This window comes from Falco cherrug, chromosome 2 (genome assembly GCF_023634085.1).
Source record: "Falco cherrug isolate bFalChe1 chromosome 2, bFalChe1.pri, whole genome shotgun sequence".
Classification (NCBI taxonomy): domain Eukaryota; kingdom Metazoa; phylum Chordata; class Aves; order Falconiformes; family Falconidae; genus Falco; species Falco cherrug.
In genome coordinates, this window is record NC_073698.1 from 31,709,553 (window position 1) to 31,727,965 (window position 18,413).

Here is an 18,413-nt window from a genome sequence, read left to right on the forward strand (position 1 = left end):
GCTCTCTGGAGGGCTGTGGCACAGCTCTCACATTATTTACCTATGCATTTACTTCAGTTGAAAAAACATAAAAAATAATGCTTTTATCTTGACGTCATGGAGACGTGGGGGGAGGCTAGTAAACTTATCAGCAGGCTGCCAGTTGGATCTTTCTGAATATGTCACTCTGAAATGGGAGCAATTTGGACAGAGATTATCTAAGGGACTCGGACAGGAGGACCGGGAACACATTAAAATCTTGTCACCATCAGTGCTGAAGTAAGCAGGTTTTATACTGACAAGACAGAAACAGCTAAAAACAATTACAGGTACCATCGAAAATGAGATGTGATGTGTGTAATGATAGCTGACTATATACAAGAGAAAACAGACTAACTAAAGTTTAGAACAAATAACAAACTAGGCAATATCTTGCTAGTGAGAGCTAGACATTAAGAGAGCTACAAAACGCACACAGAGAGAGAAGGAAGGAATAACTTGAAAAGTGTTTTGAGAAATACTAGTGAAGAAACATTTAAATTTGATTAATGGCAAATTAAACCTGGCTTGCAAAAGAAAAACTGAGAAGAAAGTTTAAACAGCTTATAGGCTGAGCATTCGTACCAGCTACATCCAAGTACAGAAAAAGGACAGGGAAGCTGCTCTGGAAGGCAGGATGGCTGGCCCAGGTCCAGGGTCCAGCAGCCACAGTCCAAACGGATCTGCTGGGGAAGAGTAGAAAGTAACAGTGGGCCAAAGTTGTCAGTACTGCGCCTTGCTAGAATTAGGGATTAAATATAGAAATGAATTATTGCCACATTGGCAAAGTAACAGATCATCAGACTGCAGAATGTTACGGGCAAAAATAGTTACCGCTAATGCCATATGTGGCATGAGAATAGAAAGAGGGAGAGAGCTTTGCTGAGGACACTTTTTGAGCCACCGATGGGCATGTTTACGGAAAAAAAAAAAAAAAAAAGGAGAAAAAAAAGACCCCTTAACAACAGAAAGTGTGAAGAATTTGGGCTGTGAACAAGACAACAGCACTGCCAAGCATCTTCTTTCCTTTGTGGTCTCGCAAGTGAGGTGTCATGACAAAAACTACCTGAACTAGAATTTGTTGTTATTATAAAATCAGGACCTTGTCAGGTGGCAGCTGCCATGAAGCATGCTGAAACACTGAGGAGAAGTAAAAGATGTGAAATGCAATGCTGTGGCGGCCCAAGTTCAGGCCACTTCACTGACTTTTTTCCCCCCATGAGGTCTTGGTGGTGGAGGGAAAACAACGCTAACAGAAACCCTAGCTGCTTCGAGTAGCACACTGTTATCAGATTGTCTGGATTAACTTTATATTTATTCATTTCACAGTTTAAGATTTTCTTCTTTCCAGCTGGGCAGGTGACCACCGCAGCACCGGGCCGGGAAGGTGCCAAGGCCGCAGGCAGCCACCGCCCTCTGGCCCTGGGAGATGAGCTGGAGAAGCGCCTGCGGAGGAGGAGGACGTACAGGAGGAGGAGGAGGTAGAGGAGAGCTGCGGCCGCGGCCTCCGCAGACGCGAAACCCCCCAGCCCTCCCCGGGTGAAGCGCACCAAAACCCGGCGCAGCCCGCGGCCCCTCCGGCACCATGGCGCGCTGGCAGCGGCCGCCTCAGGACCCCGCCGTTGCCGGGGGCGGGCCGGCCGCAGGGAGGCCGCACCCCCGCGGGGGCCGCCCTCTCGCCCGCGCCGTCCGCCGCTCGGCCCCGCCGCGCCGCCGGGGTAAGGGAGCAGGACAGGGGGGCGCTGAGCCGGCGGCGGCAGCGCGGGGCGGGGGGCGCGGCGGGCCGCCCTCGGGCCGGGGCCTCGCTGCGGCGGGAGCGGGCCGGCGGCGGCTGCAGGCCCGTGCGGGCCCGCGGGCACAGTCAGCCGGCGGCCGGGGGGAAAATGGAGGTGCGGGAGAGCGCTTGGGTGCAGCGGGCAGGGCTGGCGGTGTGGAAACCGAAACGGGCCTCCAGGGCCGGGGCCCTGCGTGCAGCCCCCGCGGCCCTGGGCTTGATGCTGCCGCGGGGACGGGTGTAACGCGCCGCTGAGCTCCAGCCCCACGCGGGTGGTAGAAGGCAACGAACAGGCCCAGAGGGCTGGCCCTCATGGGTGGCTTGGCCCGCCATGCACCGTAGGAGCGCACAGGTAGGAGGGAGGGAAGGTTTTCCTTCAGACATTTGTTACCTGGTCTGGTGTTACCTCAGGATTTTCTTGTGTGGCTGCCCTTCAGACTTCCCGCTCTTTGAGCAGCCTAGTTGGCTTTACCTGCTGTCTCTGCAGACTGACGGTGTCGCCATTTGTCTCAACCTTGCCAAACTTCCTTAGAGTGTGCTACTGGCTGTTTTAAAACTCCTGACTCTTTCTTTGCTTGTATTTTTCATACTGTTTCCCATGGAAATAAGACACCTGCTTCTCTGTGAGGCCTGTGTTTCTGCCACCCCCCAGACTTGAGAACAAGGTAGTTAATTTCCATCAACGGTTTGTACAGCCCTCGGTGTTGTGGTAATTAGTGGCTGGATACTGGCACATGAGAGGTGAGGCATGTTTATATCCTGCACGGTCAACGTGGAGGTAGCAGCCAGGCCACTCATCACAGGCAGCTCCAGGCTAATCGCAGCACATGAGATTTCTTGTCTGGTAGCAGCATTGGTAGATGGAAGAGCGAGCTAGGGTTACTGCAGAGGTAGAGGTGATTGGAGACATGGATCTGTAGGAAAGCAGGAATGCTTTGTTGGTTCTGCTTGCAAGAGTTCAATTCTCCCCCCCCAAGTTTCTGTGGGGAAATAGATAGTTAATGAAAGATCAGAAAGTGTTTGCAGGAGATTCTTTCTTCTGAAAAAATGTCATTAAACAAAGATGCTTCAAGTTGTATTCAGCTTCTCAGTTCTCATAACTCAGTATAAGTCCAGGAATGTTTTATTTTATTTTGAGATTTAACTTGCTTTGGTTTTTTTTTTCAGTTAAAGCCATGGCACTGAAACAGGTTTCCAGCAACAAATGCTTTGAGGGTTTCCAGAAGGTGTTTGAACATGACAGGTAAACGCTATAAAAGCAACCTAGATGTTTAGCATGGGGCAGGTGAATCCATCTATCGTTGTCAGTGTTCTCAGTCTGCAGGAAAACAGTGAGTTCTTGCTGATGTCCCTGTTTCAGTAAGGAATGCCATCTGCTGCTGCTTTGGCTGTATTCTTGTATTTCAGTGTTAATGTTTAACATGTCTAGTATACTTAGTGCTGCAGATCTGAGGTGGGAAGCCAGTGTTTTTATCTTCGAAAATGAAGCTCCCTTATTTTTTAGGTTGTCCTGTTTGCAGCACAGAGAACCACCATGTGTACAAAGTTCAGTTCTCTCTTCCAGATACTTTGCTGCTATGCACTCTTAAAATAAATGCTGTGAGCAGACAGATGCAGTAGGTAGTCTTCTTTGATGAAGGTGAACAGAAAAAAAATCAGGGGTTTTTTCCATTTCTGAGACAAAGAAAAAAATCATTAGGTATGCTTACTTAAGATTTTATTGACAATTTTAGGTTTTAATATTAATTGGGCAATTGGTTAGTCTGTAGACTTAGCGTCTTGAAAACCTCTGTTGCTGGAGCATGCTGTACAGTGTATGTTCTGCAAGTCATGTGGATGTGTTCTTCAGTAAAAATTACTTTCCAATTTAATAGGCAAAGCTCGAGTTAAATATTGCTGGGGTTCAAAATTCAGTTTTTCAAACTGTTCCCAGTTAGCAGCACTGCAAGAGTGTGCCTTATTTGTAAGTCTCTGTTTTAAGAATATTCAGAAAAAGATAGGAAGGTTAGCTGTTGTCAATTCAAGAGGCTAAGGCTGAGGTTTAAAATTGCTTTTCCCTTTATTTAGTTTAGTATTTATAATTCACTGGCCAAACCTCTCTCTTTGAACAAAATGCATTGATTCAACTTTCTTTTTTTAATGTTAGTGACATTGTTAATTAAGTAGTGGTGATTAACAAGGAGTATTTTATTAATACAGTGCAGAGCTAAAATGCAAAATGAAATTTGGAATCTACTTGCCTCCAAAAGCAGAAACTGGAAAGTGTCCTGTACTGTATTGGCTCTCGGGTAAGTAACATGAATTTTAGTAACTGAAAAAAGATAATCTTAAGTATGGTTAAGCTACTGCACTACAATTACTGAAAACCTGATGTAGGGGTACTACAGTGGCAACTTTTGCATTCTACAAAAGATCATCTTATAGAACATGCATTTACTTTGAGTGTATTGTGATAAAGTTGGATGCAGTGGGCCTCAGGGGGTAGCCTTCTAAAATGCTCAGTGTTCAAAATGTTCTACCTTTTTGTTCTAAATTGTACATACTTTTTGTTCCAAAACATTTAAATATAAAGGTTCTTTTGAAAGGCATTCCCATTGGGACATCTCCTGCTTTCCTTTGTCTGTGACAGACTACTTCAGCTAACAGGATAGGGGGGAAAATCTAGCCCATGAGAGCAAATTTGTCCTCTGAACCCTACCTTATTGTGAGTGCTATTTTGCAGCGAGCAACTGGTGAACTTGGAAAGGGAGGTGCTATTAGCTGCCTTGGTGCTAGCACATCTAGAGTGAGGTAACCTTGTGGGATCAGAAAGGGCCAGGGGCTGAAGAGGGTTGTGTGGCAGGAGTGAAATTGTCCCACCTGCAGCATTGTTTCTTCATCTCTCCAGCTCCTGTGGTGTCCTATCCAGCTGCTGTCTTGCTGGATGTAAGGCAAGCTGGGGTGAGACTGTGTAGAGAAACGTGCTCCCAGTTATCCTTTGTTCCTCTGTCCTGTTCCTGTTATCTCCCAGAGAGCTGGGTCTTGCACCAAAAGTGCATAAGTAATGTTAAGGCATTGCTTGCAAAATGGTCAGATTTATGTTGGTGATGGCTGCAGGATTAATTAATTTTTTCCCCTCCCTGTTATTCAAAATTAAAAGGAGGAGCTCTGTCCTGTAATTCTAGGAGTTGCTTTATTGAGACTTTTGTGTAGGTGGTTGGAGATTTGACAGGTAGTGGGGAGACTATATTCCTTGTATGTATTCATTTCACAAAAACAGCTAGTAGGTCTGATTTGTAGAATGACAGTGGACTGGGTAAAAATGTTTATCCTTGAACCTGGAAGCATTAAAATTGTCTGAGGAGCTCTGAGACATGTAGCACATTATTTTTTTTAATCTAAACCATGCTATCTTGGCTAGTTTATCAGTCAAATTAGGTTATTTGCAACTTCTCCTCGGAGAAAACTAGAATCATTAACCGCTTTCAAATAGCACAGTGAAAAAAATTTAAGTATTGGTGTGCAGTATTATTTATTTGTAATTGGACTTCAGTTGGGCCTGCTGCGGTACAAAAGACACAGATTACTGTGGATTTTGGAGCCAGAGTGCTTATAGGTCTCTATCCTGTCTAAAAGATGTAGGATTTGTCAGATGACATGTACCATTCTGCAATGCAAGCAGGTGAAATGGCGGTAGAGAGAAAAAATATAGTTGCAGAGTTAGATGTCAGTGGTTAACAAGAAGTTAACCTTAGCAACAGTGTCTGTAGTCAATGGATTTAAATACACAGTTCTTGAGGAAGCTGTGTGCCACATGAGTGGGTGCTCAAGCAGCTAGAGAGTACCCATTAACCTCTTTTTGATCAAATGTTAGTGTGACTAGGCATGAAGGTGCAACTGTGTCTGTGTCTGTAGATTGTTAAGTACTTATTGTTGAACTTAGTGAAAAGACTTTCCCATATTTATGGCGATAGGAATCCCTCTTGTTTTTCAAAACTTTTTCTGTCAAAAAGTGTTTTGAAACTGGTGTCCTGTGAGCAATGTGTAACCAATGATATTTTTATTTTTCTAGGGTTAACTTGCACAGAACAGAATTTTATAACGAAAGCTGGTTTTCATCAGGCTGCAGCTGAACATGGCCTTATTGTAGTCGCGCCAGACACAAGCCCACGTAAGTTTTAACAAGAGACATGGTAACAGTCCTTAAGCTGAAGTACACTCTGTCTTTAAAGTGCTGCAGTGTGCTACAAAGTGTGTTGCCCAGTTGAGTTAGAATATGGCCTCATCTCTATATCTTGCATGGTATGGCAGAGTATATTGTCCATATTCTTAATAACATGGTAGTGAAGGTTTGGCATTCGAAATTCTTTTATTGGCATGGCACTGAAACTAGATCAAAGGGGCCATTAAGTTCAGCATGAACAAGGAGAGGGAAGAAAAGGAACACAAGAGGCATGTGTTATCCAAGACACTTGCCTGCACTGTGTGGCTTGCTGAGACTTTAAAAAATCTGCAGAATTGTGTTGTCACACAAAGATGTAATGTTTACTCTTTATTCTGTCTACTAAAAAACAACTAAATACATATCTGCAGAGGATTTCAATACTTTGAAAAGCAAACCAGAAATCCTTGCCACCTGCAGCTGCAATAGTGTACCAACGAATGGCTGTTTAAAATGGTGTGCTATTGTTTGTATAAGGCTGAGCTTATTCGTGGTATGGGAACCTGAAAATGGTGGTCCTGCAGTTATTGGAAATAGAGTCTTTTGGGGGATTTAGTGTATTATGTTTAGAATTTGCTGGATTCTGCTAGTCTCGTGAGTGCTGTATGTTTACGAAGATGGCAGACTTTCAATACTTCCCAAGTTTTAGTGGGTCAGATCTGAACACAGGTAATATGGGAATGAAATGATGTTCTTTCCAGAAAGTGTTTTTCACGCCTAGGTTTTGAAGTTGCATCAGGTCAAGGAACAGAAATGCATGTTTCTAATGACGAGGGACAGAAGAGCAAAACTTGCGTATTAATGAACTTCACACTTCATTGTTACTATTTGCTGCAGACTAGAGATGGGCAACTAGCCTTTGCATTATTCTCATTGGGTAATTGTATGGGGACTTGTTCTTAGTTTTATGTGTAAGTTGTCTTTATCAATGTGGAACTGCATTTGCATAGTTCATTGCTTTGTCCATTTTATTTTAAAACCTTCTTTGCAGCTTCTCTCTTGCCTTTTAGTCTAATAACTGATCAGGATTGCTCTGCTATTTAAATGAATTTCAATATGTGTTTCATATTATACTCTTAGGTTTTGACTCTGAGACTGCAAATGTACTTAAATCTCTTTGGACTGGTCTGGAGAAACAAGTCAAGAGCAGTTCAAATGTAATCACAAATTAAGAGATCTGAGCGTATGTAGTGAAAACCCTTGTGCTTTTTAATTGTGTAGTTATGACTATGTGAGAATCACTGTCTAGGAGCCAGGAGATGTATCTGGATGGGGAAAAAAGACTGCATGAAAATATGAAATACCTGTCATTACAGACCCTCTGTCAGGCCGTGTTAGACTTTACTTTTCCTTCTTCTTAGCAGTTTGCTTTTCCAGACAGGTGTGCTGAGCAGTATTTTGCAGGCTCCTTTCCAAATTTCTTTTTTCAAGGCTTCCCTTAAGTTTCTTTTAGGAGAATCATTGTTGCCTTCATTGCCTGGCAGGACTTGCTGAGTTTTTGTCTATCTCTGAAGGTCTGAAGATGGACTTTTTAGATCTTAACATCTTGTGTAAGCACTCCCGGTCCCTGTGACTGCTGGACTGTTAAGTCACAAAATCACTCAGCATTGAAGGGCATGTCACTGGAGCTAACTAAACTTTGATCCTTGTAAAAATCTGATTTCACACTGCGACAGGGTGGCAGGTATCTGCACAAATTGTCAGGAAAATTGTCAAATTACACAGGGGTTTGCAGTGTAATCTGACAGTGGTGAAAGCCCATATAATTTTGGATTGCAGAAACTAGGAACATTTTGGAGAAAGGGAGGCCGTTACTTCCTGTGACATGTACCTTGAAATATTCCGTTCTGTTCTGCAAACGAGGCTGGTAAATCACAGGCTAATCAAAGGGAGAGTGGGAGAGGACTGGATGGGATGTATTAACTTTGAAGGAGACATCTGCAAATTTAATTTGAAAGTGTAGCTGTGGAAAAGAGGATACAACCCTGCAGTTATTCATTACTTAAGTTCTACGGGAAGCTGAACTGAATGAAGAGCAATGAAATGAATTACAGAAAAGGTAGAGTTATATACTTAAAAAATGATAGGAATGGTAAGTGTCACTGTGCTGTGGAATCTTAAAAAGGGAGGTGTAGCAGACATTTGAAACACATAAACTGGTCTGGACACACTGTTCGGTGATACATCTCCTTCTGGGAGAAAGAAAATTTTCTACGGTTCATGTTCTCACATAGTTTCTTGTACTTGGTAGGATGAGGTCTAATAACTGAAATAAGCTGATAGCGCTGATTAACAAGTGCTAGCTTCTGAGGAAGTCCCTGGGTAAATTGGAGGAAGCCTTACAGTATTAGTTTAGGAGAGATCTGTGTCTTATATTTATTTATGAAGGGATACTGAAACAAGTTCAAAGTTGGATACATCTGTAGGGAATACGTCAGTGCCATTTTGAAAGCGTTGTTGAAAACACTGTGTTGTGAAAACACTGTGTTGATGAATGAAAATCTGAATTGTCTTATACTTGGAGGGGTGGAGATACACTGAGTGAGCAGCTTGTGTCCCAACTGTCTGACTTTTATTCTATTTATCTATCTAAATATTCCATATTTATATATTCTATATAAAAAATAAATATTATTATTTATGTTCAGCTCTCCAATGCTGAACAATCAGTAAAGGAAAGACAGTAACTATAGAAAGAATTTTTATGGTAGGTGGCTGCAATATTGAAGGAGAAGATGAAAGCTGGGATTTTGGCACCGGTGCTGGTTTTTATGTGGATGCTACTGAAGATCCTTGGAAAACAAACTATAGGATGTATTCCTACATAAAGGATGAGGTAACTTTGCTGCTGGGTTGTCCTAGTGTTTGGGGGTAAGATAAAGAAGGGATGCAGTTCAGTTATGCTCTTTGTTCCCAACACCAAAGCTTGCTTAAGGTGATCTTGACAGCTTATGGATGGCTTGTCATTTTCTTGCTTTCCTCTTTTATAAAAAGAATTTAGCATTTCTTTTTTTAATCCTTGATCATTTCAGTGATTGGATTTATCCAGCTGTTAGGCCTTTCCTCGCCAACAGATGCTGTAGTACTGAGGATGGAGGGAACCGCAGCACAGAGATGGTAATACCTGGCAGGGCTTGAGCAGGAACTCCTTGAGTCATCTTTCCTGCCAGAGGTGCTGCAGGGTTGGCCAGCACTTTTAGTCTTGATTTGTTAGTTGTGCAAACTCTGCTCTTGTCGAATCTCTGCTCTGCTGCTAGTTGCTTTGCTCATTTAGACTGTTTTCACTATCTGTCTTGGGAGGGTGGGGTGATGGTTTTGTAGTTTGGGGTTTTTTTTTTCTTTAACTGGGTGTAAAAGGAGATCCTTGAGATATATATTAGAAAGGTGTCTGGCTTACTCTGCATATGGTGTGTGAGGTCTGGATTAAAACTAAAGTTGATGGGAATATGGGGAGCAAATAATGTCCCAGGAGCAGTGCATCATTACGGTCACTTACAGCAGCACATACATATTTATGTATCTATTAAAATAAGACTATGTTTATTAGGAAGTTCCCACATCTTGTATGATAGATTTCTGTAGAGATACTTTGTGTTACCTGTCAGATGAATTGTTTCCTTTTGATTTTACAGTCACGTTCAAATTGCTTTCAGGCCATGATCACAAATGTCAGGCTAGAACCAACGCTGTGTCTTTGGTTTCAGTGGGTTCCTGGCATTAAAACATGTTAGTTGTGTGCTTTTTTTTTTTTCCTAAATACACTCAGGTTACTTTAACGTTTTTATTAACACAGTTACTTCTTTACAGCTGCCTAAGCTAATAAATGCCAATTTTCCAACTGACCCTGAACGGATGTCTATATTTGGGCATTCCATGGGAGGTCATGGAGCTCTTATTCTTGCTCTGAAGAATCCTGGAAAGTACAAGGTAAAATATCGTACAGCTTATATGAGATATACTAAGGTTTATACAGATTTCTATAGAAGTGAAGAGAGAAAACATCATACCAAGTTCTGTTGTATCATTAAATGTATAAGTGGTTTTAGTTTAGCAGTTCATTGATAGCTAGTATTAGAATATGGAAAATTGCCAGAAACACCCCTCTGCAATGTATTTGAAATTTTAAAAAATCTGCAAATTTTAAAAGTTAAGGAAAGTTCACTTTATTTTGGATGACGCTACAGCTCTTCCAAACCAACTCTTATATTTAAATGTGAACAGGCTCCTTCTAGCTCTGGAGTTAATTCATGCTGCCAATATTGTCTAGAAATCTGGTTGTGCAATTTGCAGTATCTTTTCAAATCTTGTCTTCTTCATTTTAGAGCTTCTATTACTAGCAAACCTTTCACCACTATTATATGTGTGTTTGCTTAGAATTACAAGGTCTATTAAATCCAACTGATAGCAAGTGTAACTGTAAGCACCTGAACTGCACACAAATTAGTATCTGGAGAACATTCCGCCCCATTTTTTTCTGCCTCTGAGACTGGCATGTTAGCTTTCCTAACGATGGATTTTTAGAGTAATCAAGTTATCTGAAGTTGTGCTCATTTCTGTTTTACTTGAACCTAAATCAAACATTCTGGAAGTGATTTGCTTTTTCTTTATACTCATGAGGGTCAAGATAAATGTTGTTCTCTTTGGAGACATGCTTATGTAAAATGCGTTTCTGAGGGAGAATCAGGCATTGGCATCTGTGAGGTGAGGGGCTCTGCCTGTGTGGTCAGCCCTTTGATGGGCTGTCCTGGCCCTGCACTTTGGTCAGCTGCTGCAAAAATGGAACTGCATTTTTGAAGGTAGCTTAACATTTGCTCAGTGTCATTAGCTTGGCATAATAAGAGAGCTGAATGTAAGATAAAGGTTTATTTTTATCTCTCCTTTTATCTTTTGGAGGCAGTAGTTCAAATTCCATTTTCACTGTTGGCACTAACAGTTAATTGTATTATCTAAAAGAATTAAACATCACATTGAAAATACCAAACCTCAGAACTGGCAGTGGCTCAGATGGTTTGTTGCTATTTCTTGCAAGGCCTAAGAGTGGAAATATTGATGTCCCAGGGCCAAATTCCATGTATAATAGGGCTTGGACTTCAGACACCAGTACCTGGAGTTGTGATCTGAAATGTGCTTTTCTTGACCCCAGATCCTGGAGCTGTCTAGATTCATGAGACACTGTTGCATGCTTAGACTGGCTGAGCAGCCCCATGCCTCAGGCTTTTGTTGTGCTCTGCCAAAATCCAGTTGGAGGTGAAATGGTCCTGCACTCTGACTGTGCTGACTCAACAGTAGACTTGAGATCTTTCTCTGCTGCTTCAGGGAATTCAAGCCAATATCTCCCATCAAGGAAAGGAATGAGGCATGTAGCCCTGCCTTTTGTAGCTTGGCTGATGTGCCAAAAAGAAAGCAAAATTGTGGGGCTAGAAAGAGCAAGTAAGAAGGAAGTAGGATAATGGTTAGGGCACCTAGCTCGCAGGGTTGAGGAGTCCTGGATTCTGGCAGTAACTTCAGAACAATTGTTAAAAAGGGGTTTTGTTTGCTTGTTAGTTAGCCAAAATCACTTTTCTTAATTCATACTTTTTTGTGCTTTCTTTCCGAACAGTCTGTATCAGCATTTGCTCCTATCTGCAACCCAATTCAGTGTCAGTGGGGGAAGAAAGCCCTTGGTGGTTATCTGGGATCAGATGTAAGCAAATGGGAGGTATGTGTTGCATCCACAGTCCTTTTATAACACATGAATGAGTGATCTGTATATATATCACAGCAGGGGTCTGGAACAAAACCCTGGGGTGCCCCTGAGCTGGTACTGCTGTTTTACTACACCCCTAAGCACAGCTAAACATTGTATGTTTCTGGTGGGTATGACTTTCTGGTGCCTGATGGTGCTTATAACAAGTGTAAATGAGATAGAAGGCTGTCATCAAACTGACTGAATTCCTCCCTGTTTTATGAAGTTCTCAAAGTGCGGGCTAAGAATAATTATGAACAATCTGAGACTTTATGTAACACAGAGAGCAGTAAGCAGTTTAAATGTTGAGTTAGGCTATGGCCTGTTGCTCAAAAATTCAGATCTCAATATACAAAACAACTGTGTTTTGTAGTAGCCTGAAAAAACAGAGTGCTACAAACTGTTCAGAGACTGGTGAGTCTCATGGCATCTGCAGGGGCAGCCTGCTGGAGGCAGCTAGAAGAGGAACCCATTGGATACTTGGAAATTGGTATCCTGTAGAACAGGATTAAACCAGATAAAGTTAGATTTTTAGCTCCAAGGCCCTAAATCTGAACTAGTAAGGAGTTGTATATGAATGGCTAAGATACAAAAATGCTTCTGTACGTGTTGCTGCATTATTTGGGCAGCCCTTCGGTATTTTTATCTCGGCATAAACATTGCACTGTCTAAAATTAAGTTAGAAGGGATCATCATGACCAGGTACTCTGATTTTTTTTTTGTAAATAAACACAAGCTGCAGTTAAATCACTTGTAAATTGGATTAAAGTATCTCTTGGGAAGACATCCAGGTCTGATTAAAACATTACAGGAATGGAGAGCGCTAGCTGCTTTCAGAGCTGTTCATAAGGTAGTTTGTATATTTAGAAATCATCAGTTAAACTTGCATGCACTTAAGATAATTATTTGGGGAAAAAAATAAATTTTTTTCTGGCCGGTAACTTGCTTTGAAGCTCTTCTGCAAACCCAATCTAGTAGATCAACAGCAAGCGTCAGGATCTTGGATCTGCCATTGGCACAGACATACAACCTCTGATCCCTGTTTCTGCTTATAATTGCCGTGTAAATATGTGCAAGGATCACTTCATACCATGGCCGCAGTGCCTGGCTGAGTCCAAGCTCCTGTTTCCATTGCAGTGTTGTTTCTGGGTCTGGTGGCATCCTGGAAGCATGGCTCTGATGCCTTGGTGTAAAACTTCGCATTTTGCTGTCTTCCTCACTGCCTTAAACACTTCTCTGTCTTTTTAAAGGAATTTGGTCTTTTTTTGTTGGGTTTTTTTTGGTTTTTTTTTTTTTGTTTGTTTTTTTGTTGAGCATGTACCAAACACAGAACCCTACAGGAAACGTTCCCCATTCACAGTTACATTTTGATACATATATGTTAATAGACCTTAATTTATGCGCTGTGTGCCTTGTTTCTCAGTCATACAAAGTTTTCTTGGTCAAGTTATCATGGTAACCTTCAGGTTGAATGCCTTCCATGAGCATAGTTGTGTTACAAAGGTGTGTTGACCTTTAGCTGCCGAAATAGTTACATCAGGATACCAGGCTGTTTTGGCAGGATCTAGTTTCTGTACAAGCTTGTGAATCGGTACTAGATTATATTGCTGTTCTTCGATTCTGTATGAATGTAGCCCTGGGCTGGATGTTCCTTTTTGGTCAAACTACCAACTTGGTAACTGCTTAGATCATGCTATGTGACCCTTTTAAAACCTGGGTATTTTCAGTTGTCTGGCATTTCCCCAGTTTTTTGCTCTTCCAAAGTGTAATTTGGTGTCCAGATCACTGTCACCAGTACTCTATACGTGCCGTTCTTTTCTTGCAGTTGTCAAATTTAACCCAGTCTAACATACATAACTGAACGTTGTTTCTCTGTTACTTCTGCAGGCATATGATGCTACACAACTTGTGAAGTCCTGTCCAGATTCTCACCTGGACATCTTGATTGATCAAGGCAAAGATGACCAGTTCCTATCAGCGGGCCAATTATTGCCTGATAACTTCATTGCTGCCTGCACAGAGCGGAAAATCCCGGTGGTTTTTAGACTGCAGCAGGCAAGTTGCTTCCACAGTCCTCTATTACCGCGTTGTTGCTTTCTGATTTATGGTTCTATGTGGGAGGTAGTGAAGAGAGTGTCTCTTAATGGGGCATATATTAATTACCTGTGAGTCTGTCCCTGGCCAAGTGAGGAAGAGGGTGAGAAGTGATATTTTCCTTAATACCACCCATCAAGGAGTGCAATATCCGTCAGATTCAGCTGCATTTCACCACTGGGTGGGGTCCTGATTTTAATTTCAACAAGCTGATCCATTGATGGTAACTCAAGTTGCTGGTAGTTGGCTGAAGAAGCTGCATTAGTGATTTTTAACAGGTATCACAGTCACTGTACAAGCAAAGTGCCAGATGTACTTTTGCTGGATTCCTTATCTGTACTGTGGGTATTGTGTGTTTAGCATAAAACTTTGTGATTTAGCTTGCCTGTGTTTGTGTAAATCAGGAAAGATAGGGAACTGCTTGCAATCTTAGATTCCTTTAAAGACCCTGGTGAAGGGTTGCTCTTTCCTGTAGTGCAGTGGTCCAGCACAGCGCTGTCCTGAGAGCATCAGGTTTTTGTAAGCAACTGGCAGCTTCAGGCCAGACTCAGGGAGCGGCCCAGCTGTGGGGAATGAGGAATTGCCCTCTCTGACTTATCATGAGCCCTCACCAAAACATACGGTTAGTGCTGAAAAAGTGGAGTAGTTCAGAGGTTTAAATGTCATTTTAGCATCATGCTGGAGCAGTAATTCAGACCTGGACTGTGTTCTCCTTATACCTCCTGTGTGTTTTACCAGTAGGACAATGCCAGTGAGGGGAACTGCTCTCTCAAATTGCATCTTGCTCTGCTACTGATGCTTGCTATGACCCATCTCTAACCTAAATGCCCAGATTAGGGCAGGTTAAGGTACTTCCTGTTTGTTCAGGTTCCTAGTGTTCATATGTACTTAACCTGTTAGTTAGGTATCCTTTACAGTTTTTATATATAATACAGGTATTTTTGATTTCTTGAAACAGATCAAACGGGAAGAGTTGTCAGTTTTCCTAGAAGAGAGCTTAGCACAGATGCTTTACCATGAACTACGTGTATTTGCTAACTTCTTTATTGTTCTTTTCTAGGGTTATGATCACAGCTATTTTTTCATTGCTACATTTATTAATGACCACATCAAACACCATGCAAAATACCTCAATGCTTGAACCATTTGGATGTGAGCATCGCCTGTCCAATATGAATCAAGGGGTAGAGGTGAACTAAACAAAAATCATTTGCTGAAGTAGTTTCTGTAAAATGGAGCTTTTCTGATTGTACTGCTAAGAAAAATAAAAGTCCCACTTAATTTGATGTGTGTGCTTTAGAGTAAGTATTTTGAATGTTTTTGCATGCTTCAAAAACTCAACACCACGAAGGTGCATGCTGAATTCTAGGTCAAAATGAGAATTAGCAGATGAGTCAGTTTCAGATTATGAATGTGGATACATACTTGGGACCTCAAAATAGTTTCTAGTGCAACTACGCAGAGACTGAATAACAACAGTGTGCCTCTTCAGCTAATTAAATACCAGGGTTCACTTCATCACTTAATGCTGAAGGAAGTTGTTAGTGGCACAACCAATCAAGCTACTTAATTAATCTGAAGTGGTTGGTGTATTTTTTCTTTGGCCTGTCTAAATACATTCTAAATACATTCCAAGAACAAAGTCTGGTGGAGAATAGAGACAGAAGCTTGCTATGCAGAGTGGTTTACTGTCCTATGCATTATTAACATCAAACAAATAATCTGAAGAGTATTTCATGGATAATACTTAAAGAAAAGACATCTTAAAATACATGTGGGGGAAGCAGTCTGTAGTAGAGGAGACTCCACTTTTTTTCTCCACTTGCCTTTGATGTTGCTGAGTGTGAAAGGCTTACGCTGTGTTTCTGGGTTTCTTCAGCTTAACAGGACTGAGAGGAAACTGATAAATAGATCTGAAAAAAGCAATTCCTATCTATAGAGGGTCTGATATCTCATTGCTGAAAATGAATGTGCTTATTTTACAAAATATGGCAGAATTTAGGAGTGACAGTTGCAGATCTAAAGCAGTTCCCAGGGGTATAATGCTGCCAGCTACCTTATATAGGGCAAGAGGCAAGAACACAGATTCTTCAGCGAGCTGTTTATCTTGCCTTACGTAACTTCAAGCAATCACCTGTAAACTCTGCTTTCCCGTGGTTCAGCTGAACCCGCATTGTTGCTCAAACCTTAACTCTTGCCGGAGGAAATCCTAGGGTAGATGTGGGGTTTGCTTTTGTAAGCAATGCTGAATGTTTCTCTGGCCCCTGCTAGACTCTAGGTTGCAGGGAGGCTGATGCAGGGAGCTTACTCTGTTGCTGGTGACAGGCTTAAATTATGTATTGACTTCTACCAACCTTGCATCTACCTATTTCTGAAGTAAGCTTAGAATTCTGCCTGGGAAGATACAACTGTGCGCATCCCAAGAGTTTTCTGAAGTGCTGATTGCAATTTTTCCACACTGTGTGGATTTACAACAGATACTAACTCCCCCTTTCTTACAAAGCAAGGCACTAACAAAAGTCGTAAGCCACAAGTGCTAAACATTTATATTTTTTCCACTCCCACAACACCAGAATTGGCTCAGAGGCTTGTTTAATGTGTGGCAGCTCTTTCTAGTTGTTCCTTCCCCTCAGCAACCAGGTAAACTGCTCTGCTGTCGCCAGCAAATGAATTACTGGGCTATATCTAACACTGCAGCGGAGCAGAAATGTGCTGGGCTGGCACTGCAGCCGTGTGCCAAGTGCTACGGGCAGAGCAGCAGTGGAGTTGGTGCTCGGAGTGGTGCAGGTACTTCTAATTGATAAACATTTCTATTTGTTATCTGTCAAAGCTAGTATTTTTGTCTGATGCATTCTGATAGTTGTATTTAGGGGAAAGATGTATTCTTTTTTCCATTCCCTAATAGTGTATGTGCTTGCATGTTATATTAGAGGAAATTAAAAAACAGGTTTAAGCCTGTAATTTACTGTAAGTGCCTTTAAACCACCATTTTAAAGCTGCTGGGTTAATGGTAGGAAACAGCTTGCTCTGCATGGGGGAGAAGCAGCCCTCTTTTTTACCTGATAAATTTATATGGCATAATTCTAAGTTTCCCATTACACTGCAGATGGTTGTAGGGAGCTTTATTTCCCGTATCCTTAATTTACAGTCCAGCAGGAGCTCAATTACCATAGCAGCTTCCCCAAACAACTGCCCAGCTACAATTTTGGAGCTGAAAATACCTGTTGTGTTGTCTACTTGGCACTCGATAATTGACTGCTTTCCCGCACCGTTTGCTTCCTTGATAAAACTTAGCATTTACGCACACTGCTGCCTTCCTCCTGGAGCGGGACTTTCCAGTCGCCTTGCTTGTGAGCAGGAGCAGATTCAGGTAAGTGTTCAGCAGGATCTTGTGAGTTGGTTTTACCAGTAAGTAACCTCGAGGCTTTATAGAAACTGCCCTGAGCTCTGCGCGACTGGTGCTAAAGCGCTGGCAAGGAAGGGGCCCTTGAACTGCCCTGGGCCGCAGGCTGCAAGTCCGGGACAGTGCAAACCCTTGAGAAGACTTGGGGGCACTGAATCAGTTGTGCAGGTGGTTACCGAGTGTCTGCGCCGTCCCGACGGGAATTGTGCGAGGCTGTCAGATCGCTGTCATTGGCAATACTCAAACCGCGGCTGGCGCTGGCCCTCAGCTGCCTGACGTTACGCACGCTCTGCTCTCAGTGAGGAGCAGCACCAGAGGACTGCTGCTGCGGGACTTTTCCTGCTGAAATCGTGCTGATTCCAATGCAGCAGTCTGCATGTCCTGGCTTTGTATTGCAACAGCCACAAAGGCACTCAAGCTTCCTTAGCAATCAAAAGCAGGATCTCCCCAGATTATTGCCGAAGGAGCCTCTCCTTCCAAAATCCACTACCAGACCTGAGCAAATAGAGCTACAAAACCACCTGGTTAAGGTAAAGATCCTTCGTTAGAAAAATTGAAGAATCCATACTTGGGTGATTTCAGAATCCTGCATGGGAAAGAGAAAGTGTATACTTGGAGCTACAAGCAGTAGTCCCTACTACCTGTTTCTGCAGAGACAGGAGGAGGGCAGAGCAGCTTGACATAGCCCTGACACTGTGGTTATCCCTAGGTCAGAAAGTCTTCCTGCATTATTGCCTGGATTCACTAGAATACAGACATCTGATGTTTGCTGAAGCAAAACCCTGCAGAAGGAGGGCAGGGAAGAGCAAAAGCAGCACTGTGCAGAGGAGCGTGAGCAGTAAGAGGAATGACTCCTAAGGCGCCGTGAGCAGGAGCCAGCAAACTGCAGGTGGAGTCTCCCTTCTCCCTGAGCTAAGCCCACCTGCTCCAGCCCTGGAAGCAGAGGGCAGGTAATTCAGCTGCTGCTGTTCACTGAAAGACCGGCAGGAGATCTTGTGCAACAGGAGCAGCAAAGTGGCAGGAACCAATGCCAACCCACGTTACCAGCTGGATCCTATGCCTAGTTTAGCTGCCAAAGTCCTTTATTTGCATCACATCATCATCATCTCCATCCCCAAACCCTTGCCCGCCATTCCCAGCAGTAAGCTCTCCAAACACCACCTCTCTTACAAGAAACTGTCAGTCACAGGGACAGTCA

General features: G+C 42.7%; 1 protein-coding gene across 2 annotated transcripts; it reads left to right on the plus strand.

Moving 5' to 3' along the window:
* The first annotated feature begins 1,605 nt into the window (after nt 1-1,605).
* On the plus strand, nt 1,606-15,098 carry ESD (esterase D). 2 transcript variants are annotated; one of them, XM_055702978.1, is made up of 9 exons: nt 1,606-1,736; nt 2,960-3,035; nt 3,992-4,080; nt 5,844-5,942; nt 8,705-8,829; nt 9,801-9,920; nt 11,593-11,691; nt 13,606-13,773; nt 14,873-15,098. In XM_055702978.1, the coding sequence occupies exons 2-9, from the start codon at nt 2,968-2,970 to the stop codon at nt 14,951-14,953; spliced, it is 849 nt and encodes a 282-aa protein (XP_055558953.1). In that variant the 5' UTR covers nt 1,606-1,736; nt 2,960-2,967; the 3' UTR covers nt 14,954-15,098. The 2 variants fall into 2 exon arrangements, with proteins under 2 accessions (XP_055558953.1, XP_005433283.1); XM_005433226.4 differs by lacking the exon at nt 1,606-1,736 and adding an exon at nt 2,124-2,144.
* The last annotated feature ends 3,315 nt before the right edge of the window (nt 15,099-18,413 follow it).

Excerpts from the sequence above, each read along its gene's own strand:
- ESD (XM_055702978.1), top strand. The coding sequence starts at position 2,968 with ATGGCACTGAAACAGGTTTCCAGCAACAAATGCTTTGAGGGTTTCCAG. Across the intron at positions 3,036-3,991 it reads AAGGTGTTTGAACATGACAG|TGCAGAGCTAAAATGCAAAA; the intron begins GTAAACGCTATA and ends TTATTAATACAG. Across the intron at positions 9,921-11,592 it reads AGAATCCTGGAAAGTACAAG|TCTGTATCAGCATTTGCTCC; the intron begins GTAAAATATCGT and ends CTTTCCGAACAG.